The sequence below is a fragment of the Rhea pennata genome, chromosome 25 (genome assembly GCF_028389875.1).
Source record: "Rhea pennata isolate bPtePen1 chromosome 25, bPtePen1.pri, whole genome shotgun sequence".
Classification (NCBI taxonomy): Eukaryota; Metazoa; Chordata; class Aves; order Rheiformes; family Rheidae; genus Rhea; species Rhea pennata.
The window spans coordinates 3621477-3644638 of NC_084687.1; the positions used below are offsets into that span (position 1 = coordinate 3621477).

The window sequence follows — 23162 nt, forward strand, 5'->3', positions numbered from 1 at the left end:
CCTCCTCTGCAAAGCTGTGTTGATGTTTGAGACTCATGTGCTACGAAAAATACGCTGTTACCTTCTGCTGTCAGGACTTCCCTCGCACGCCTCTGAGAAACAGCTCGGTCTGGCTGCAGCCACTGCCAGCCCCATTTGCAGGAAGAAAAACGAGCCCCGGCCATGTCCCATGGGGGCGGGTGGTTGTGGACATGCTTATGGCATCTAGGAACGGAGACAGATGTGGTGTGGACACATAAAGGAAATGAAGGATAATAAAAGGCCAATGAAAGGGCCAGGCTGGCACTCAGCGCAAGCGGCTGCACTTCAGTTTTCTAAAATGAAGAAGCTGCTTCGAAAGAGAGGACGGGTTTCCCCGGGGTGATGGTTGTTCCTGCACTGGAAGCTCAGGCCAGCATTTCTCCAGCCATAGAGGAGACATGGCCTTGCCAAGGCAGGTCTGGAGAGAGCGAAGGAGAAATCATGTCAAGGCATCTACGTAGCTAGACCTGGCGATCCTGTTGGTTTCCAAAGCCGAGTAGGAGGAAGGAGAAAAAAAATGAAATAAGAAGGAAAGGAGAAGAAAGTTTCCTTGGCTGTAGGGTGGCCCAAGAGGTGGTGGGGTGCAGAGGGCTATTTGTAAGGCCTGAGGAAGCTGGAGACTTTGGAGCGGAGGAGTTTGATGAAAGAGCGCGGCAGCATCTCCTTGTGTTTCTCCGTGTACTTGAAGTAGTTCTGGGGGTGCGCCAGCACGTCAAAGAAAGCTTTGATGAGCTTCTTGTCCTAAAGGGAACCAAAGTGAGAGGGATGCCCACCTGCTGAGCAGCAGCTCGCCCTACAGACACTCAGATGGACTGAGTCAACTGACTCAAGCAAGCGTGGGAAGAGTGTGGGGTGTGTAAAGACCCAAGCATCACCGCTCCTGGGTCAGGGAAGCCCGGGGCCACATGGGGACACTCTCACCTTGAGTATTTCCTGGTGGTTCTCAGAGGCATATAGCCTGCCATCCCGGACAATGTCCTCCACCAGCTGTTCATAGTCCTCTGCGACGATGAGAAACCAAGTTAGGGCATGAGCTGTCATCCCTGAGGCCACCTTCCTGGACATTGAGCCCGGCACCTTGTGGGTGGCCGTACGTTCCCTCATACCCAGAGATGTGAACTAGCATAACCTGGGTACCAAGGCAGGTGAGGAGGCAATGCCACGCTTGGATTGCCTTCTCCTGAGCCCCACCAGATGCTCCAGCGTGGGCACCCCGCAAGGCCGCACTCACCATCGTAGGTGACGTAGGGGATCTGGAAGCCCCGGGCACTGTTGGCCTCACTGGTTTTGAAGTTGATCCACAGTTTCCGTGAGCGGGCCGTGAAGGCGATGGGCCTCTCGTATGTCTGGCATGTCTCATAGGTGGTGATGGAGGAGGGGGAGGCTGCAAGGGCAACCGCAAGGGACCCCGTGATGCCAGGAGTCAGCAATGGAGGAGACTCCTGGCTGTCTCTGCCTCTTACTGTGTTAAATGTTTAGAGCAAGGGACACAGGAGGAAAACCAGGAACCTAGACAGTCTGATGTTCAGAGAGGCCAACTCTCCTGTCTCTCATAGATACCGGGGACTTTATGATTCCTCTGTTGCTCCATTGCTCAGAACTGGGCTTTTTAGCCCAAACAAGGAGTCCTGAGACCCTGAGAGCACAGCAGCATGAATGCAACCCAGCTCACATATCCCTCCAGGTCTGTTGGGCACCGCAGAGGGAGGGTGATGCTGACCCAAACACAAGTGCACCAATGCTGGTCCCCTCCCCGCAAGCCCATTTCATATCAATACGCACAGAGCACCCAGGGACATGGGTTTTTCCCTTCGCATAGAGCAGCTCTGCCCTACAGAGCCACAGCTTTTTCCTCCCCTGGCTTCTCCCGTGAGCACCCTGAAGCGCTCGGTTACCTACAGTTTTTCCGCATGACCAAGACGTCCCCACACTCGTCCTCGGACGGCAGGAAGATCTCCGGCACCACGATGAGGATCTTGCGCTTGGGCGGCGGGTTGATGTTCCAGGTGCATTCAACGTTAGCGGGATAATTTCCCGGGTAGTTGGGGGACTCGATGTAGCCCGTGTATTCGCCCAGCTCCCCTCCACACTGGCGGTCTGCAAAGCAGCAGAGGTCACAACTGGTCCAACTAGAACCGGTGACATGGGCACTGGGCAGGCAGGGGTTCACTGGGCAGAGCGGGAGCAGCTTGGAGCTGCTCTTTCAGCACTGCTTGATGCCTGCTGCAAGCACCCAAGCAGAGAAGTGACCCGAAATGCTATTTTAAGGCATTTTGGAATATTTTTCGAGGCAAGTCCCCAGGTGTTCTGGGACACTCACACCCCCCCGTCCCAGCCCGCGTACTTTTGCACTGGGACACGGAGGTGGAGCCGTCGAAGTCGGTGGTGGTGTTGCCGGGGCAGGCGATGCAGTAGTTTTGGCGGAAGTCGGGCTGGTAGGTGCCCAGGGCGCAGCGGATGCAGCGGTGGACGCTCGTGTTGTAGTAGTGCCCGGGCGAGCACTGCACTGCGGGGGAGCGGAGCGCGAGCGGCGCCGTGAGCCGCCGGGCGAGCGGCGGGCGGGCTGGGCTCTCCCGCGGTGGCCTCGCAGGCACCTACCTTTGGCGTCGCAGTCCTGAAAGGAGAGGGCTCCCTCGTGCTTCGTGGTCAGCCCCCCGCCGCAGGGGAAGCACAGCGCCCGGCCCACCTCGGGCTGGTAGGAGCCGCGGGGACACGGCTGGCAGGGCTTGAAGCCGTCGGCGGAGTGCTGGCCGGGGGGACACTGACCTGCGGGCGGCGAGCGCGGAGGCGCCTTGCTCAGTCGCCGGCCGGGCGTCCCCGCGCCCGGCTCCTCCGCCCTCCATCCTCGGGAGCGTCGGCTCGACGTGACCCGAGCCCTTCCAGGCGGCACGGACCTCAGCGTCCCTCCCTCCCGCGCCCGCCTCCCCGGCCCCTCGTCGCCCCGGTACCCGTGCAGCCCGTGACGTTGGCGGCTCCCGCCGGGCCGAACGCGTCGCTCCGGGGACACAGGTCGCACGAGAGCTGCCCTTCCTTCTCCTGGTAGGTGCCGGGCGGGCAGGGGACGCACTGCTCCGTCTGGCCGTGGTAATACGTTCCCTGCGAGCAGCTAACTGAGAGAGAGGCGGCGACGTCGGGCGGGCGGACGGACGGACGGACAGATGGACGCCGGCGGCCCGTGCCCCCCGCGCGCCGCGCTGCCTTACCACACTTGGGGCCCAGCCGCTGCTGGCCCGGCCCGCAGCTCTCCTGCCGCTCGGGCGCCGCGCTCAGCTTCCTCGCCACCTCGTACTCCATGCCGGCGAAGCGCAGCAGGAAGCGCTCCTGGTTGATCGACTTCTTCAGGGCCTTGATGGCCCCCTTGAGCTTCTTCTCCACCTTCTGCCGCAGGCAGTTGAGGTTGCAGCCGGCTGCCGGCGCGGGAGGGAAACGGGGCCCGTGGCGTTAACGGGCGGGAGGGCGCCGGGGAGCAGCCTCGCAACCGGCCCCCCCCGGCCCCGATCGACGACCCAGCCGAGCCCGGCGGGGACGAGCGCAGTCCCCGTCCCCGTGCCCACCTGTGATCTCCTCCGGCTTGATCTCCGCCTCGAACTCCAGCGTGATGCGCGTCACCTCCTTGCCGGCGGAGTTGCGCGCCCGGCGGCCCTTGCCCTTCTTGGACGAGTCGCACTTGAGGTTGACGAAGGCGACCTGGCAGTCGGAGCAAGGCGCCGCGCCGCCTGCGCGCCCACGGCGAGACGGCGCTGAGCACCCGGGGCCCCCGCCGCCGGCCCGGCCCTGCCGCCACCGCCGCCGCCGCCTCGCCGGCCCTCACCTGGCAGCAGCGGCGCCGCCGCCTTGCCGGCCTCGTCCTGCTTCGCCTTGGCCCGCGGGTGCAGGTGGCACTTGGCGTCCTTGATCTTGAAGGAAGCCTTCTGCTTGACGGCGGCGGCGGTCTCTGAGCGGAGAAGCGGGCGGGCGGGCGGCTGAGCGCGGCGCAGCCCGGCGCCGCCGGCCCGTCCGCCGCGGCCCACTTACCGGCGCAGTGCTGGCTGCCGTTGCCGGCTCCGGCGGGGCGGGCGACCGGCGTGCCGCAGCTCACCGTGTAGCTGCTCTCCGACTCTGCAGGAGGGACGGACGGACGGGGTGGGGGGCAAAGCGGAGGGGGGGGGGGGTCTGAGCCGAGCGTGGCCCCCGGCCGTGGGGCGCCGCGGCGGCCGTGCCGGCGGCCCGGCCGTGCCGGCGCTGGGCCCCTACCTGGCAGGAAGCGGGCCGCGGAGGCGCAGGTGAGGGCGCAGCTCTCCTTCTTGCCCGCCTTGTTGCAAGCCAGGGTGGCCCGCGGCGGCGCCCAACCTGGCGGGCGGGCGGCGAGCTCTGAGGGACGGGCACCGGCCGGGAGCCGCGAGCAGCACCGCCGGACCCCCCCCCCGCACCCCGCTCCCTCCCCGCGGGTGCCCACCCCCCCCCCCCACCACCCCGCGCCAGGACTGCGGCGGCCAAGAGGCTGCAAACACGGGGCGCCGGCTCCCCCCCACCACCACCACCACCACCATCCCCCTCCCTCCCCGGCTGCCTCCCTCGGAGAGGCGACCGCCGCGATGCGGCGGGGTTTGGCCGCGGGACGCGCGGGGATCAGGGGGATCCCCGGGCACAAAGCCCCCGAGGGTCTGCGACGGCCCGAACCGCCTCCCCCACCCCACCCCCCCCGGCTCCACTTTGCATCCGCTTCCCCGGCCAGCGGGACCCGAGCGGCGACGGGGCGGCGGGCACGGCTGGGGGGCGGCCGGGCGGTGCCCGGGCATGGCCGGCGGCGCCCGCCCGGCCCCGACATACCTATGCAGTCCTTCTTGTTCCAGTGCAGCTTGCAGCCGGCGGGGCAGGTGCACTGGTAGCTGCCGGGCGTGTTGACGCAGCCGAATTTGCAGCCGCCGCGGTTGACGCTGCACTCGTCGACGTCTGCGGGGAGGGGAGCGAGGCGGGAGGAGACGGGAGAGCGGCGCCGCGCCACGGGGGCGGTGGGGTTTTGGGGGGGGGGGGGCCAACGCGGCCCCGGCTCGCCGCGGCGCCTCGGGTGCGCAATTACGGAGGGACGAAGCGAAGGCAGAGCGGGGCGGCGGCGAGGGACCGGCCCTGCCCGGCTGCCCCCCGGGGTCGGGGTGCGTCGGCAGAGCCAGCAACCCCGGGCGCGTCGCATCCGCCCGCCCGCTGCCCCGGGGGAGCTCAGTGCCTTGGGAAACGTCACTGAAACCCTTTTGATGTTCCCCTTCCCGCCCCGGCCCAGCTCCCTGCCAAAAACACCGGGGATTTCTCCTGCTCTCCCCGCCCCCGCAGACGAGTTGCAAACGGTTCCCGCCGCCGCTGCTGCGTTTGAAGTCGCAGACGCCGGCGTCCGGCTCCTCCGCGCGCTCTCCCCGCCCGGCCCCGGCGCCGCGGCCGGCGGGCGCCGCGAGCCGACCCTCCCTCCCGGCCCTCCGGGGGAGCGGTGCCGGTGGCGCTCGGGCCCCGGCGACAACCCCGAGCGGGGCTCGGAGCATCCGTGCAGGCAGAGGCGGCGGGGCCGCGTGAGACCCCCCCGCGGCAGCGGGCGCCCGCCGGCGCCGGCGCGGCCCTACCTCCGCAGTGGGTGAGCCCGTACAGCGTGTAGCCCGTGTTGCAGAGGCACTGGAAGCTGCCGGGCGCGTTGATGCAGAGGTGGTCGCAGGTCCGCTCGAAGGAGCACTCGTCGATGTCTGCGGGGGAAGAGAGGGCCGGCTCGGCGCGGGGTGGCGACGAGGCGGCCCCGGGGACCCCACGCTGCGCCCCGCGCCGCTGCCACCCGCTGCGCCCGCGTCCCCCTCCGCCCGGATGTCAGGAGATGGGGAGAAAGTCGGAAAGGGCACGGCGCAGGCGAGCAGAGGGCCCAGGCGTCCTGGCTCGCTCTCCGGGCAGGCCACGTGTTCCTCCTCCCTTCCCTGCCCTCCGACGGCTCTCAGCTGCGCGGCCGGAAAGGACGAAGAGAGCCGAGAGGATGAAACCCTTGGAAAAACCACAAAACCCTCGTTGGCCCGCAGAGGAAACACCCTGGAGCACGCCGCAGGGCAGCTGGCGACGGGAAGCTTTCCGGGAAGGGCAGAGACAAGGCAGGACACGTCCTGCTGCTCTTCCCATCGCCGATCCCAGGAAAACTGGGATAAGGAAACTGCTGGTGCCTGGGTGGAGGTGCTTTCCCATGGAGCTAGAGTCATGCTGCTGCTTTTTGCTCTAGCCAAACCCCTGTGCCGGAAAGCAGAGCACTTTGGAGCACTTTTGGAAAAGCCAGCGCCAACGGGGGTGCCAAGCCGCGAGGGGGGTAATTCGAGGGGCTGAGGACCCACCTGGGTCCCACCTGGCAACGCCGGCATCCAGATAACTGATGGCTTAACGCTGCCACGAGAAGATCCCAGCAATCCCCCAGCGACTGGGAGCAGGGCTGGGACTGCAGCCCAGCTATGCAGATCAAAGCGATAAGCCCCAGACCAGGACCCAAATCCAGCACTAATCCCCAAAAGGATATGCTACGCCGAGAAGCCTTCCCCCCCCCCCCAAAAAAAAGCAAAAAGCAGTGACTAAGCAGCCTAGCATTCCTCCGCCTGGAAAAGGGACAACCGGGGAGGTCTGAAAAACAGGCGGTCTGGAAGAGGGAGCAGGCGATGGGTCCCGCCGCCCCGTTACCTTGGCAGTTCCTCTCGTTGATGAGCAATTTATAGCCCTTCTTGCAGCCGCACTCGAAGCTGCCCACCGTGTTCCTGCAGATGTGGTCGCAGCCGCCGTTGTTGAGCCGGCACTCGTCGATGTCTGCGGGGCCGCGAGACCCCCGTGAGGCGCCCGCAGGGACGTGGGGCGCAAGCCGGGGGTGGGGGGGGGGGTCCGAGGTGTCCCTCCAGAGCAGGTCTCCACCACCAGCCGGGAAACGGAGGAAACCGCCCGGACCCTGAACCCAGATCACGGACGCCGGCAGGAACGGGGACGGATGCGCGGCAGCGGCCGGCCCCGGGGCGTGGGGAACGCCGGGGCTCCCGGGTCCGCTCCGTTCCCGCGGGTCCCAGCCTCTCCCCAGCGCGATCGCGTGACCGCGTGCCGCCTCCGAGGGAGCGGAGGAGGGCTGCGTGTCTGCAAAGAGCTCCACGGCCCTGCCGGGAGCAGCGTATCAGATAGGGGATTTTTGCAGAATCACACGTCTGGGTGAGGGCTGCTACCAGGCCCTGGGGGACCAGGAGTGCTCGGAGAAAAGGAATAAGCCGGGAGGGGAAACCACCTCCTTCAACAGCAGCAGCTGTAGGGAATAAATACTTTTCCAGCCTCACCTCTTTGCCTGCCATTTTTTTCTTGCTGTAAACACAGCTAAAACAACGATGCCCCAATAATTGCAAAGAGCCCTGAGAACCTGGAAAGAAGCTGGCTGAGCTTTCTGACTATTATTTTTTTCCTACTAATGGGAAAGTTGACTGCTCGGAAATGACCTGTGCAAGGAAGGAGCCCAGGAAGAGGCAGCCGTTTTCCCGAGCTGCCCCCGTCCCCCGTGCCGGGGCCACAGCTGGGGCTCTCTGGGGCCGGGGCTTTCGTTTTATTATTGCGAGGGCACTAGCTGTAAAACAACTCGCAATTGTAATAAAACCCCAGACACAGGGGATATGGCTCAGGGTTATTGCGCTTTCCTGGAAACGCCTGAAGCAGAGGGGGCGGCGTGCTCGGAAAAAAATTATAAGGGGGCAGAGGGGCTCTGGAATCAGTCAGGCAGGTAGACAGCTTTCAGCGGGCCGGGGCTTGCCTTTCAACCGGGGTCAAGTTCCCCAAGCTGCCAAAAGACGAAACGCAGGCGCCGGCCGCCCCCGGGGTCTGGCCTCCCGCCCCGCGGCCCCGGGGGGCCGGCCGGCGCGGGGGCGTCCCCTCGGAGCCCCGGCGTCCCCTCGGAGCCCCGGCGTCCCCAAGGCACCGGCGCCTCTGCAAGGTTTCACCCTTGCGTTTGCACGCGGACGGGCTGCGCCGCGGAGACGCGCAGCCGCGCCAGCGCCGAGCCCAGCTGCAGCCCGGATGAAGCCCCAAGCCCCTTCTCCCTTCGAGCCACGGTCTGCCCGATGCAGGGAATTTCCCCACGGGAATGCCCCAGCCGCCGGCTCCTCTCGCGAGGCGCATGGCCTCAAATCCCAGCGTTGCCCCCGAGCTGGCGGAGAGCGAAACCCCGGCGGCTCCAGGTCGAGCCCGCGACGGCGGCTGCGGACCGGCGGGGGAGCGCAGCGCCGAGACCCGGCCCTCGCGCGCCGCCCGCTTACCTTTGCACGTCTTGCGGTCGGGCTGGAGCATGAAGCCCATGGGGCAGCTGCAGTGCACGCCCGTGGCCGCGTCGTGGCACTTGCTGTCGCAGCCCCCGTTGTTCACGGCGCACGTCTCTGTGCGGAGAGGGGAAGAGAGCGGCGGCGGTGAGCGACTCGGGGCTCCCCGCCGCCGAGCCCGCCGGCGCCTTGCAGGCGAGCGCTGCCTTTGCTCCTCAACACTGCGCTGCGCAGAGCAAGACTCGGCGGGTTAAACTGCAGCACGGTGGCGGCGACCCAGCCTGACGCATCGGGAAGGCAGGACCGCGTCTAAGCGCGGCCGCGTGTTAAAGCTTTGCAACGCCGGAGCAGCTTTCGCCTTCTCTGGCGGCACAGAAAATACCCGCTGCCTTCCCCAGCGCTCTGCCACGGGCTCGGGTGCCGCTCGCCATAGGTCTGGGAGGCAAAGTAACGGTGCGTGCGATTTGTGCCGGGTTTCAGACGGCGCTAAGTCAGGGAAAAGTGCCCGGATCCCCGGCGCAAGCCCGGCATAACCTTCCCGCTTGCAAACTAGCCGCTGTTTAACACCCCGCGAGCATCCTTGGCCAAAGCCGGGCAGACCGGGAAAAGCCCCGCGTCGGGCCATAAGGCAGGGGGAGAGCAGAGCCGGGCGGGAGCTGCGGGCGATGCTGCCCCCATGGGAAGGGGGCACGAAAGGAGCCCCGCAGGAGGCTGAATTTCCAAATGCTCCGCGAGTAATGCCACCAGGGGCGGGGGGAGAGAGACGAAAAAAGCCATTTGCCCCTAAATACCCAGGCTGCAAGAGGGGGCTCAGACCCCGCGGGGCAGCCCGGCGTTCCCGCGGGGGACCCTCGAATCGGCCCCTTCGCCGCCGCCGCCACCTCGCGTCACCCACCGGCTTGGCGCGCGGCCGGCGGTCCCGCTTCGCTGCCTAATTTGGGAGCCGCTTTGTAAAGTGAGGACGCAGACACGCACGCACGCACACACACACACAGGCAGCATCAGTGGGAAAAAAATCCAATTAAAAATAATAAAAAAAAGTTAATTATTTCAGCATTATCAAACTCAGCTGTAGCTGGTAGAAAAGGGACACTAATGCAAATGAAGCATTTTCAGCTTGACAGCTTCCCTGTGAGATCAATCCGCAATTTTGGTCCTAACCGCTGGAACAATGGCTTGAAGTGCATTAAGTTGTTCCCAAAGGGTAATAAAATAATCCTTTTCAGAAGACCGCTTGCTTAGCTGAACGAGCCGCTTGGGCTTCAAGGAACCCAACATGGAAATGCCTTGAAGAAATTCCTTGGAAAGAGCAAATCCCAGGTTCTCTTGCTCTTTGCAGGAGCCACATGGGGCACAAATGACTGCAGCCTCCAACCATTTGCTGCAGGGCGACGGAGCTGGGATCGTTCTGTGCTCGTCTCGCTGCTGCTATTTTTACGATGTCCCATAATAAGGGAACAAAGGGGCCCGTTTTTCTGCAATTAATAGCCAGCACAATTACAAAATGTAACACCGAGGGGCAGATTTCTGCAGATACGCAACCGGGCCGGGTCCTCGCGCTGCAACGCGGCCAAGCGCCGCGCCGGGGCGAGGAGCTCGGGCGACGCCGCACCAAGCCGGGGCCGGAAAACTTTATTGCAGCCTAAGTAATGATTTAATTCCAGCTTTTGTTCTGGCGGCTCAGGCAGAATGAGCCGATCGAGGATTAATTTAATAGGGTTGCCGCCGAGATGAAACGAGGCGCTGCGAGCAAACGCTGCTTTCCTCGTTACCCAGCCCCAGCAGCCGGCGCGGCTGCACCTGGGAGAAAGGGCTCGCGGAGCGGGGCCCTCCGGCTCCGCTGAGCTGCAGTGATTTCCCGCACTCGCAGCGTCCCCCGGCGCTGGGCCGCCCTTCTCCCCCCCTCCGAACGCCCTTTGCACCTTCAGGGATTTCGGCTAAGGTTGAAAGCAAGCCCGCGTCCCGCCGCCGCCGCCGCGCAGGAGGCGCCTCGGAGGGGGCGACGAGCCGCCGGAGCAACCCGCCTCCCCCGTTTGCGAAGCGGGAATCGCCCCCATCCCCGCGGCGCCCTGCCTGCATCTGCTCCGGCTGCGTCTCCACCTCGGAGCACCGGCACCCACGGAGCCACTTCAGCGCCCACGGGACTAACCGCGCGGTTAAAGGCAGGTTAGCTGGGTGCAAACCAGCTCGTCCCGGGGCGCCCCGGCGGGAGCACCGCGGCTGGGCGCTGCCTGGGCACGGCGCTGCCGAGCCTCCGCTCCCCGAGGAGCAATCGGCCTGCTAACCGCCGCCTCCGGATCGCAACGCGCCCTGCAAACGGCCTGCAAATCCCTGCGGACAACCGAAAACCCCGGGGCACCGGCGCCGCGCGCTCGCAGCGCTCCCGGAGCCGGCGGGGCCGGGCCTGGTTTTCCAGCGGTGCTGAGCAGTCCCCGGACACGCTGCCTGTTCGCGTGTACCCAGCACGTCCAAAACCAAGCTTCCCAAACGGGGGCAAGTCGCTGCACCTCCAAACCGCTTCAGCTTCCTCGTCGACGGAGCGCAGCAGTTACCTACCGTGGCGCAGGGCTCCGAGTCCCGCGGCTGCAGCAGCAGGGAAATCCTCCGCGAAGCGCCAAAGGTGCCAGTCCCGAGAAACGCTCATTTTTAACCTCCAAGCCGGCCGCCCCGCTAGCGCGGTTAGCAACGTGGGTGCTGCGCCCCACGCCGGGACGCCCCCAGCCCCGCGCCGGCTGCCAAGCCCGGCAGCGGCGGCGGCTCCCGGGAGCAGCGCGCTCCGGGCAGGGGGGCTCGGAGCGGCGGCGGCGGCGGCGAGCGGCAGCGCCCGGCGCGTGCAAAGCGAGGCATGCGGTTAGTGGCCCGCTCGGCCCCCCCATGCTCGCCTCGGGACGAGAGACCGCCTGCGGGTTAGGCCCCCTCCAAAGAGATAGAACAAAAATATTTACCATTAGAAAACGTCTCAAGGATAACGTGTTGCTGGAAGTGTCTCTCCCCTGTTTGACATTATAAAAAACGTGATTTTAGAAAGGGTGGCCGGCGAGGAGCTCGCTCGGCGCCCCCAATCAGTGGGTTTTGCCTCCTCCGCTGCTCACGTCGGGTGGAAACAGTCCCGGGCGTCTCCCCCCCGCCGCCCGGGCGAGCTGGGGCTCGGCGCCAGCGAGCTCCTCGGCCGCCCCGTCCGAAAAAGCCCGGGCTGCGCCCCGGGGTCCCCCCCGCCGAGCCCTCTCCCCTCCCGCCGAGCCGAAAAAGCGCCTGGCAAAGGGCGTTAGCACGGGGCCGGCCGCGGAATCCGCTGATCCAGCTGAGCCGAACGCAGCGGGCGTAAATCCGAGGGACGCGCGGCCGGTTTGCGCCGAGGGGCCGCGGGAACGCCGGGCCGGAGGGGGCCGCGGGCCGGCAGCCGCAAGGTTTCTTGCCGGCCGTGAGCGCCGGGCTCGCTCCCGCTGTCCGCCGACGGAGCCCGGCGCGCGCATCCCGCGGGAAAGCTCGGCGCCGCGGGGCCGGCGCGGAGCCGGCTCGGCTCCCCGTGCAACCCGGCCGCCCTTGCAGATCGCTGCCTTTTTTTTTTTTTTTTTTCCTTTAAAAAAGGCTGCTTTTAGAGCATAAATATAAATACATAAGGTCATTGGCCTCCCCTCGCTGCTCCCCCTCCTCCTCGCTGCTGCAGACATGTCGGGAGCCATTAGGGCTGGCCCCGCTTTGCTCGGAGGCATGTTATCCATTATCCGCCTTTTTAAAAGCAGCAATAAAAAGCGGAAAAATGAAAAACCCCGGCTGCGGCCTAATGAAACTGCCGCTCGGAGGGGCTGAGGGCGCTTCCTGCCGCGCGGCGCGATCCAAGGGGACCGGGGCCGGCCCCAGCAGCCCATCAAACGCGCCGCGTACAGTTTCAAAGCCCGCGGGCCGGGGGACAGCGGGAGTTTGCGTCGTCGTCGCCCCCCGCCCCTCACCCTCACCCCGGCTGGAAAACTTTATCTCCCCTCGAAACGATGAAACGTTTCGGAGGAAATGGAGACGGGGCGACGGGGCGGCGGAGCGAGCTGGGCAGCGGGGCAGGCTGAGCCCCGGCCGTAAAACCGGAAAAAAAAAAATTGGGGGGGAGAGAGAGGAAAAAAAAGGTGGTTATAAATATCCGAGCAGGTACCTTGGCGTCCCGCTCGGCTGTAAATCTGCCGGCCGGGCATCCCCGCGGGGCGGGCGAGCGCGGCCGCCCGGCCGCCGGCACAATCCCTCACTGTTCCCCCCGCGCTCGGAGCCCCCCGGCCGGCGCCGCGGGACGGGAAAGGGCACGAAGCAACCGGACCCCGAGCACGGAGCCCCGGGGCCGGCGGGAACGAGCAGCTCCCCGGGGGATGCGGAGCTGCCGTTGCTCCTAACATGCTCCGTCGATGTATTTTCCATCCCTTCCCCCCCATCCCAGGAACGTGGGTGAGCAAAAAGCCGGCTCCGGCGGGCAATGCCAGGCACCAGGTCGGGACGCAAGGGGCGGCGGTGGCGGTGACGGGGGGGTTTGGCAGACCGCGCTCCGCAACACGAAAACAGCAGTCTCCCCTTTGCACTCCCCGAGGGCCTGAGCGCCGCGACCCTCCGGAGACCGGACCCCTTTCCCGCATCCCCCCCCCCCCGCTTGTGGGTCCCTCGCCCGGGCGCCGTGAGCCCCAGGGCTGACTCCCGCCACCGGCGGGTGAGTAGCTGAGGTGCTTCGGTGCCGGACCCCCCCCCCTTTTCCCGGCTCCCCCGGCGCAAGCACCGATTGCACGGGCCGGGACGAGCAGCGAGGCCGCAGGTCAGACGGTGCACGTGCCCCCCCCCCGCAAGCGCGCGCGGGGGGCTCCCGCTGGCCCCAAGGCAGGAGCCAGCTGCAAGAAGCCCCCGCCGAGGGCTCCGAGCCACGTCCGCCCGCAAGGACACACGTGGCTCCGGAGGGGCCGGGCGGAAAAGGGCGCAACGGGCGCGGGGGGGCCGACGGAGCAGAGGGAGCAGAAGCAATCCCAGCTTGGCTCGCTGCAAGCCGAAGGACGGAGGAGAGAAGGGGCCGCAAGCATCTGCAAACAGCAAGCGGGGAATGGGATTAATTACAGAGCGCGAACGGAGGCCGGGCTACGGCGGTGACGTTAAGGTAGCAAAAGCCAGAGCTAGAGAGCAGGAAAGCTTTCCTGGGGGGCAGCGCCTGGGAGCAGGCACCGGCCTCGGCGATGGACCAGAGCCCCCGGATTGCGGCAGCTGAAACTTGGTTTACTGCATCCCTCGGAGCCAGCTCCGGCTCCAGCGAGAGGGCTTGGAGCGGCTTTTCCAGCCGCTTTTGCATCAGAGGATGAAACCGTCTTTGGAGAGCGCAGAGCGTTTTCTGTTCAAGCGCAGCAGGGGCGTGAGCAGCCAAAACCTCTCGGTTGCTTTCAGTTGCTTTCAATTCCTTTTTCCTTTTTATTTTGCAATAAGAACTAAAACGTCTAGAGCAATTTGTGGACTTAATCACTCCCCAAATGTAACATTTTTTTAAATCGAATCAGCTGTTAGACTGCACAAGCATATGAAACCAGTAAAACTTCTATCTGTGTTTGATGTTTTACAATTTGAAAACACACACAGGAAAAGGACGATTTTGGGGGTGGCTGGCTTGCTGGGCTGGGTTTTTTCTCTCTCTCTCTTTTTTTTTTTTTGCAAGACAATTGTTTTTGCATCAAGACCCCGCGGTACCAAGCTGCAGTTTGCAACAGGTTGCTCTGTCCAAAGCTGCCCCCACGGGCGCACCGCCCCGGACGCTGCCGGAGAGCAGATACAAGGGAAGACAACGCCGCGACGGTGCCGGTTTCTACTGCCCGCGGCATTGCCGAGGCTCCTCCACCGGCGCACGACGGCTCTCGCTGCATGAAGGCGAACACACGCGTGCAGCTCGCCCGAGCGCCGCCGCCCTCCGTGCCCACGCGCTGCGACCACGGACCCAAAGGCTCCCGGGCATCCCCGAGCCTGGGTGCAAGCAACATCCGTCACGCCGCCCCTAATCTCGCTGGCTCTTCGGTACCTGAGCCGCTCACGGATAGAAACGCTGGCTTGAAGATGACCTTGCTTTGGCCAAGAGCAACCACACGGCGAATGCCCCGGCTCTGCCTACGCAGCACGGCGCAAGAGGAGCAGCAAATCGTCGCCTTGCACCGGGACCCCCCCCACCACCACCGCCGCCACCACCGCCGCCGCCGCCGCCGGCGGGGTGTAGCCGGGCCGCCGGCTCGCGCCTACCTATGCACGTCACCCCGTCCGAGTGCAGCAGGAACTTCACGTGGCAGCCGCACTTGGGGCCCTGGTCCGTGTCGTCGCAGGTGTGCTGGCAGCCGCCGTTCCCGTAGTTGCAGGTCACTGCGGGGGCGAAGCACGCGGCAGTCACCCGTGTCCGCGAGCGCCCGCCCGCGACGGGGCCCTTCCAGCCGGCTCCGCCAGGACGGAGCCTCCTCCCCTCGCTCCCGTCCCACCCCCCAGTGGCAACCAACTGCCCCTGCTCCGGTTGGATGTGCCCCAAGCAGTAGCGTAAAGCCGGCTTGGAAAACCTCAGCTATATCCCGTGAAACATCCCTCCTCCCTCCCGGATATTTTCTAAAGCCCTTCGACTTTCCCTGCAGGATCTTGGCAGGAGAAAACTATTCTGTGGTTTCTTGCATCTTCCCTTCGCCTATCTGCTAAACGCCGCCGGCGGAGCCCGAGCGAAGCGGGTCCCGCAACCGTCCGTCTTCGCTGCCCCCCAAATTGCTGTTACAGGGCAAGGGTTGGACTTCCGAGAGCTCTGGAATGACTCAGGTGCTCCCGGAAAGCCCTGCCAGCGTCCTCCGGGAGACAAGGTGTACTTTTCATTTAGCTCGGAGGGAAAATAGGCTGGTAGGATTAAAACTCCATTTCATCAGCAATTTTACAGGCTTGCTGCAGACAGCAAATAAGAAACAAAAATAAAAAGGAGCAAATAAATGCAGAAGCGCGCGTTTAATAATCTCGGCAGTGCCAGCGAGTCGCTGGCGTGAGATCAGACTGGCCGGGAGCCCCGTTTCTCCCCGCGGGGAGCCGATTCCCGCGCTCCCCTCGCGCCAGTCGCGCTCTCCCTGCTCGAGGGACTTGGGGGAAAGCGGAGCAGCGCCGAGCGCTAGAGCCGTGGCACGCGGCCCGCGGCGGCGCGGGAGGGGTCTACAAGAGAGAGACGGGGCGGCGGAGCCTTACGTTTGCAGTCCCGCTGGTTCTTGGTGAGCTCGAAGCCCGGGCGGCACTCGCAGGCGATGCCCCCCTTGGGGGTCTCCCGGCAGATGTGGGCGCAGCCGTGGTTCTTGTTCATGCAGTTCATCCCCTCTAAAGGGAGAGCAAGCGGCGAATCGAAGCTGCAAAAAAGCTGCCGAAAGAAGGCGCCGCGCCGGGACGGGCGCCCCGGAGCCGGCTGCAAGCCCCCGGGGCCGCAGCGGCTCGACGCGCCGGCGGCCGAGGCGGAGGGGAGCTGCACCTGCCCAGCGGCACGGGAAGGGTTAAAAACCCAGGCTGGACCCTTTTTTTGGTGGTGGTGGTGGGGGGACACGGGGCTGCCTCCGGTCACCTGCAGGGCAGAGCCGCCTGGCTCTGCTCCAGGGCATGGCCAGCAGCTCTAATTGCAGCGGCCGCCCCGGCTCTCTGTAATTAGACCCTGCTGCCTCCAAACCGCGCTGGCCCGGCCGCCGCGCCGCCAGCCACGCCGAGCCAGCGGCACGCGACGCTCCGGCGGTGGGAACGGCCAAGCTCCCGCCGCCTCGCCTCCAAACGATAGCTTTTCGCTCTCCCCCTCCCTTTTTTTTTTATTTTATGTATTTTTTTGCTATTGCTGCAGCTCAGCGCCCGGCAGCATCCTGGCGTCCCCGCGCCCCGACGCAGCAGTACCCCACGTGCCCCAGGAGCCACGCGCCGTTTTCCTGAGCATCTCCCGGCGATTCCCCCCGCCTCCGCCGGGCGCAGCACCCGCTGCACCGCGCTCCCGCGCACCGGGACCCGCCGCCGGGGCCGAGCCGGTGGTTAAGGCAGAAGGGGCTTCAACACCAAACCGCCTTTAATTTTCCGCTTTTTCCAGGCTTGCAATGCAGGGATGGAGCTCCCGAGCGGCCGCTTCCAAGCGCGGGCCCGCGGGACGTCCCGGCCGTGCACCCGCCGCTCCGTGCGGCCGCCCCGCCGGGCCGGAGCCGGGGAGGCGTCGAGCCCGTCCGGCGGTGCCTGCGCGAGGCTGGCGGCGGGGTGGGGGGGGGGGGGAAAGAAGGACGCCCGGGAGCGGGGTGACGCCAAGCACCCACCTTCGGGGCGCTGGATGCAGGTGTGCTGGTTGTCGCTGAGGAAGAAACCCTCCCGGCAGAAGCACTCGTAGCTGCCCATCATGTTGACGCAGGTCTGCTGGCAGCCGCCGTTGCCCTCGGCGCACTCATCCAGGTCTGCGGAGCGGGCAGGGCGCTGAGCAGCTGCCCGGGCACGGCTGCCCCGGCGCCCACCGCGGGGAAACGGGCCGGAGGACACGGAAAAAAAAAAAAAAAAACGGGGGGGGGGGGGGAAGCGAGCGCTCCGAAGAGCCTTCCTCGCCCCGCCGGGCAGCCCCGGCTGCCTCCTCCTCCTCCTCGCCCAGCCTTCCCCGCCGTACGGCGGCTCTGTAAACACATTACGTCTGCCGCTCTCCGAGCCTGGCTTCCCTTTCTTCTCCGTGGGCTCGTCCTCCCGCGGGAGAGGAAGGCCGGGCCGCCCGCCCGGATCGCCTTCCAGCTGTGTAAATCTGCCCCCCCTGCCGCCCCGCACCCCGGGGGCTGCAAAGACCCCGCTGCCGGCGGCTAATGCAAAGCGTATGCGCCTGTAATCCCTTCTTTTCCCTCCCGCTTCCCCTCCAGCGATGAGCTCACTAATGACCCCTCCGCTAACGAAAGAGAAAATCGCCCGGAAGGAAGGAAGGAAGGAAGGAGAGCCGCCCGGCGCTGCGGGGAGCCCGGCCGGCCGCGGCTCCGGCCCCGGGGACGGAGCCCGGGGCGGCGGGGAAGCCCCTCCGGTGGCGGCGGGCGCCGGCGTTGCCGTGGCTCGCCGGGTTATTTTCCCGGCCCTTTTGCAGCCTCGCCGTAGTCGCTGCGATCTCGCGCGTCGGGGCACGTGCCGGGTTTCTCCCGCTTGCACCCGGGGCGGGGGGGAGGAATTTAGCAGCCGGGTGCCGCCGGGCCGGTGCATTAACGCGAACGCCCCGATGCGAACGCGTTAAAGCAAAAGCCTCGCGCCGTCGAGGCCCCGGGGCAGACGCGCTCACCCAGGCAGTTGTGGCCGTCGTGGGCCAGGCGGAAGCCGTCGTAGCAGGTACAGCGGTAGTTGCCGGGGATGTTGACGCACTCGTGGACGCAGCCGGCGTTGTCTTCCCGCTCGCACTCGTCCACGTCTGCAGGGAGGCAAGAGCAGAAGGGGTGGGGGGGGGGGGAGCGGGGCGGGCGGCTCGCTGAGGCCCCGCGAGCTCGCTGCACGCGTGGGGCGCAAGGCGGGCGGGCTCGCCCAAACGAGCGCGACGGGCCCAAGGCGACGGGGGGGGGGAAAAAAAAAAAAAAAAAGCTCGGCTGCCCTCAAAACCCAGCGCAGGCAGGTCGTGCGCGCGGGGCCGGCCGCGGCGGCGCTCGGGCGGGCTTCCGATTTGCAAACGCGGGCGTTGGAGAGCGGCCCTACCTTTGCAGTGCTTGCCGTCGCCGGCGTAGCCGGACTTGCAGATGCACTTGTAGGATTTGGGGGTGTTCTGGCAGATGGCGTCGATGTGGCAGCTGTCGGTGCCCTCGACGCACTCGTCCACATCTGCGAGGGCGAGAGCAGGAGCCCGTGGGGGGGGAGCCGAGCCCCGAAACCACGGGCGATGGGCACGCCGCGGGGCGAGGCGCCCGCCCCGGGCAGACGCCGCGTGTATGCGTATCTATATGTACACATATTCCCGTTTGCGCTGAGATTGGACCTGCTTTTGCTCTTTCCTGCAAGAGCTCCCGAGCACGGCGCTTCCATTGGACATGATGCAGTTGGAATTTTCCCAACGTTTTGCCAGAAATCTCACTTTTTTTTTTTTTTTTTTTAGTGTTTTTCTTTTTTCTTTCGGCAGTTCTAGTCGACACTCTTTTTCCTTCTCTGTCCTCAAATATAATGCAAGGAACAACGTCTGCACAATGCGGAAAACACAATGCCGTGTCTCTCCCCCTCGCGCGTGCGTGGGTTTTCCAGCTTTTTTATTTTATTTTTTTTCCATTCTGCAACTTCAAAACTTCTCTAACTTTGGAAAGGTTACGCAGCAGCGAGAGGACAAAAGAAAACATCATAAATTTGCCACTCTGTAATTTTTCCAAAGTGGGAGACATTCGGAAAGGTTACAGGAGCAGAAAAGGGGAAAAAAAGCAAAAAAGCCTGTGTGTGGGAAGGGTGAATAAATACCCACCCAGACACCCTAGGAACCATTCATATATTGGCAAAAATCCTCATTTCAGCACGCTGAAATTGGGGATTGTAATAAAATCTGTCTTAGAGAGATGACTTCAAAACTGAGCCCTTTCGGCAGGGGGGAAAGGGTCTGAATAACTAAAAATTTGAATTTTTGTCAGCACAAGCAGCATTTTCCCATGCAAAGGCAAGCTGGCTTTCAGGACAGCCCTGTTTTTTTCCCACAGGAGAGTTTTCTCCGGTCGAAACGCGCGGCCGGCTAGAGGCACAGCCGGGCTGCAGGTGTTTGCGGTGGCTGCGGATGCAAGAGGCGTTCGCCGTGCAAGCCGGCGCGGCACAGCACGACGCCCCGGGGGAAAAAAATACGAAATAATATTAAAAAAAAATAAGGTCCCCCCTGATGTCCCTGTCCCCTGGTTTCGGGGCTCGAAGCCGGGCTCCTGCGCAGCGCCGGCGCCCGACGGGGTTGGCCCGAGCCCCGGGACCACGCGGCAGAGCGGCTCGTGGTGCAAGAGGGTCTCATCGCCGGGATGCACGAGGCCGGGAATAAAGCGACCGCCCGTGTATTTTTAGAGCCCGGACTGAGGTTCTTTCCTCATTTATTTATTTATTTAAATGATGCTTCTATCCGTAGGTTGGAGAAGGTCAGACAAATTTGAGGGAGATGAGGTAAGGCTGCAAAAAAAGCCTGAAAACCCCTAAATCAACAAAAGCGCAGTCATTTTTCCCCTCTTGTGCGAGAGCGTCGGCTTTTTCTTTCAAATTAGTTTTATTCTTTATTTTTATATAGGCTCATATGCTAACAGCCTTTCTGTCTGGGGCTGTGTGCGCAGCTGTTGGCAGACGCGCCGAGTTTCCACTCGGCCTTACCGTCAAATTAAAGCTTTATAACTTCAGTAGCGCTTTTTACCAGGGTATTAATAAGCGCCTCCGACGGTGCCGGACGGTTTCTTGATCGCCGCTTCACCCCGCGGCCCGACGCCGGTGCAGAACCGGCATCGCGAGCCTGGCTGCAGCGCCGGCGTCGCAAGCCCCGCTCCCCTTTGGGGGCTGCCCCAGGTTTCGCAGGGTGGGGTGGGGGAGAGGGGTTCCCCACGCTTTGCAGCACCCCAAGGTGCTTTTGCAAGATTTTTTGCAAAAAAAAATGGAAGTGCATCAGTTTAAACCCCTTGGCCCGCAGCTCTTCCGCGCCGGGTTGGGGGCTTTGGGCCAAGAACCGCACTCATTTCCCGGGCTGGGGGTGTGTGTGGATTTTGCTGCTGCTGTTGTTGTTTTGCCTTATCAAAATGACTGAGCTTTGGGTTAAAAACACGTTTTTTTGCTTTCTGTTTAGGGAGCAACGATCGCAACATCTCCGAGCGGGGAGACGAGAGGGCCCGGCCAAAACCCCGGCCGGGCTCCGCTCAGCCCTGGGAGACAGAGCAAACTTTATTTGCCATCGCCGGCTTCTCCTAAGGCCTCTCTCTGGGGACTTATAACTTTCAAAGTGAAAAGGTTAAGATTATTCCTGCGTTTGGTTTTCTTTTCTTTTTTTTTTTTCTCCCTCAATGGGTGACTCTGCCATGACTGCAAAGGGAAAATTTATAGGAAAATAAAACAGAACAAAACAAACAAAAAAAAAAGCAAGGAGAAAAAGCCCTGCGCCGTGTGGAGAACGGCAATACATCTCCGCGCTGGAAGACTCGAGGTGTCTGAATATTTATACTCCCGTTGGCAGCTACAAAAAAAGGCTTCTTCCCTCCTTCCCGCCCCCCTCCCCCTTTTTTAATCTAAGTACAGGCATGTTAGACGCCCTCAGTCAAAGATCGCCTTTGAACTGCTGCATGTTGAAATGTTTACAGTTTTACATTTCATATTTCGGCGGGGCGGAGGGGACCGGGCACAACAGTCGCGCACTGTGATTGCCGGAGCGGGCGGCCGAGGGGGAGGCGGTGGCGCTGCCATCGCCGCCGCCAGCCCCGGCGCTCCTCGACCCCCCCCCCCCGGCGCGGCACGGCGCGGCACGGCACGGCACGGCGCGGCGCCGCAGGTGCATCGCCCCGCAGCCCCACGCGGGACCCCCCGACACCTCCCCGGGGCCGCCCGCGCAGGTGGCTTCGGGGACGACGGGCGGCCCAAGGGGCCACCCGAGCTCTCGGCCCGCGCTCGGGGGGGGGGGGGGGCGGGTGGGGTGGGGGGGGGGGTCCGGCACGGGACGATGCCCCGTTGCCTTTTGCAAACGCCCTGGGGAAAACGCGCTCCGGCTGCTTGCAAAGAGCTCGACCTTGCTAGACGAGGGGAAAGTCCCCGGAAAAAAGAAAAAAAAAGAAAAAAAAAAAAAAAAAAAAAAAAACACGCGGTTTTTATCAGTCCGCCGTGGCTGGGGGTCCATTACTGCCAGGCTCAGCCCCAGCCCCGCTCGCTCCATCCCTCCCGGCGGCGATCCCGGGACCTCCCAGCGGCGCCGCAGGCGCCAGCCTTCAACTTCGCCCCTTTCCAGCTGCGAAGCCGGCGGGGAGCCGCCGGAGCGGCCACTCGGGCGGGCGGCGGCGTCCAGCCCGCCCGCGGCCCCCGCCAGCGCCGGCGAAGGTGCCTCTCCCGGGGGGGCCGGGGGCGGCACGGGGAGCCCGGTGCCGGCAGGGTGCGAAGGGGCCCGGCTCAGGATTTGGCTCCCCTCCCTCCACCCCCCACTCCACCCCGTTCGTTCGTTCCCCGAAGGGATCTGTCAAGTCTCTGCATGATGGAATTTTACTTTGCTATTTTAATGCAATTCTGGCTCCGGCTTAAATGGAACTGGAAACCAAAAGGGCCTTAATAAATAAATATTATGATAAGAAATGAAAGCAATGCGTACACTAAAGATAATTTGGGGGGGGGAGGGATAAAAACCTAAGCATTCCTTTCTAAGGCTAAATCGTAAGCTTTACGTGGGGCTGGGCTCCCTCTAACCAAACCTTTGCCCTGGGTAAGTCTCCCCTTGGGCTTGCCCAGACGCCCCCCTGCGAAGCCGCCTATTGTTTTAAGAACACTTTAAAACCGATAAGACAATAGCCTTGAACCCCCCCCTGCCCCCCCGGACCGGGTAGGTGACAGGGCTCCGACCACGGCGCCCGCGGCGTGCACGGGCGCTTTAATTACGTCCCGTACTCCTGCATTTCATTCGCACTCTATTTAATCTCGCTGCACGCATAAACGTGCAGCTACTACAACAGCAAGAGCCAAAGCTGGTTTTGATAAATCCTACATGCAGTTAAAAAAAAAAAAAAAAAAACTCGCCAGACGATGTAGATAGTGGAGAACTAGGAAAAAAAGAGACCTCAGATACAGCCAACATAGGTGTGTGTGTGTGTTTGCGTGTGCACACACTCCTATGCATGTGTATATAGAAAAAAATGCAAGCTAAATATAGAGGTGCTGTAGAAAAAGCTGACATATAGATAGCCCATACATAAAGCTATGTGAGTAGGTTTATGAAGGAAAGCTCTGGCCAAATACAGGAGTGGTGAAATAGGAAAACCTTAAGTTGATAAAGATGAGGCATATCTGTCTTTTTGAGATATGGAAACAGATAAGGCATTTTTTGCAGGGTTTATCTGTGTTCAGCTCTCTGAAGTTTTGCTATAGCACACGCCCCTGTAGCAATATCACAGCGCCGAGGTTCAGCACGCATATGTAAAACACACAAACATAGATGCAACTATACAGCCCCCCTCGTCCCGCATTACAGATATCAGCTCCACCGCACATTCCCTCCGAACCTCCAGAAATTTGTCCTCCTCGCCCACACCAGAATAGGTAGCATTACCCCCTTTTTAGAGACAGCGAAACAGGAAAAACAGAAAAGCCCCCAAGCCCCCTCCAAACAGCAACATTTGCCCTTTCTGTGATGGGTGAGACTTTTTTCGGAAACCCTCATTTTCTGCCTCTTTGCCTTTTTCCTTAAGATAAAGAGTCTGGACAAAAAAAAAAAAAAAAAAAAAAAAAAAAAGCGTTAAGAAATGCAACTCATTAAACAGTTAAAAAAAAAAAGAAAGAAAGAAAGATCAAAAGAAGCAGGGAGAATATCTGCGAGCAACATTTAAAATCTGCTCAACTAGCTGTCGTTATTACTGCTAATTTCTCCAGCCTGCGTATAAAATCCCAGATCTAAAGAGGAGGTCCGGCTGCCTATGCACACATCAAACAGCAAACCTTAGAGCCGGGGAGATTTCTCTTACCTTGGCTGGCTTTATTTGCCAGCGTGCTTCCAGAGCGGAGGAGAAAGAGAAGCATGCAAAATCCAGCAATCTGCAAAGCTCCCATTGCAATCGCAGTCTGGAGGGAGGAACGGGGGGGGCAAAACCGGGGCGGGGGGGGGGTTCTCGTGCTTTAAAAGAAACAAGGGGGCTGCGCGTGCGAAGGGGAAGCAGGAGCGGGCAGGGGGCTCGCGACGCGCCGGCTGCGAGGCGGAGGGAGGGAAGGGGACCGAAATGATGG

General features: G+C 63.1%; 2 protein-coding genes across 2 annotated transcripts in view; one reads left to right on the forward strand and one right to left on the reverse strand.

The window, feature by feature from the left end:
* Positions 1–23162, forward strand: part of RPS10 (ribosomal protein S10) — a 382514-nt gene that overhangs the window by 98324 nt on the left and 261028 nt on the right. The gene's annotated exons all lie outside the window — the stretch shown is intronic.
* On the reverse strand, positions 539–22988 carry SCUBE3 (signal peptide, CUB domain and EGF like domain containing 3). Its single transcript, XM_062595077.1, has 22 exons — positions 22904–22988; positions 17958–18080; positions 17554–17679; positions 16571–16705; positions 15486–15611; positions 14523–14639; positions 8286–8402; positions 6688–6810; positions 5610–5726; positions 4831–4953; positions 4255–4350; positions 4036–4119; positions 3833–3955; positions 3576–3737; positions 3225–3428; positions 2970–3131; positions 2620–2787; positions 2366–2527; positions 1921–2118; positions 1253–1405; positions 943–1022; positions 539–762 (listed from the first exon to the last, which is right to left on the reverse strand). Exons 1-22 carry the CDS (start codon positions 22986–22988, stop codon positions 613–615), a joined length of 2934 nt encoding a protein of 977 aa, XP_062451061.1. The 3' UTR covers positions 539–612.

Coding starts and splice junctions, on each gene's coding strand:
- SCUBE3 (XM_062595077.1), bottom strand. CDS start 22,988: ATGGGAGCTTTGCAGATTGCTGGATTTTGCATGCTTCTCTTTCTCCTC. Junction 3,956..4,035: donor CGGCAGCCAGCACTGCGCCG/GTAAGTGGGCCG, acceptor TTCTCCGCTCAG/AGACCGCCGCCGCCGTCAAG. Junction 1,406..1,920: donor CTTGGTCATGCGGAAAAACT/GTAGGTAACCGA, acceptor TTGCCCTTGCAG/CCTCCCCCTCCTCCATCACC.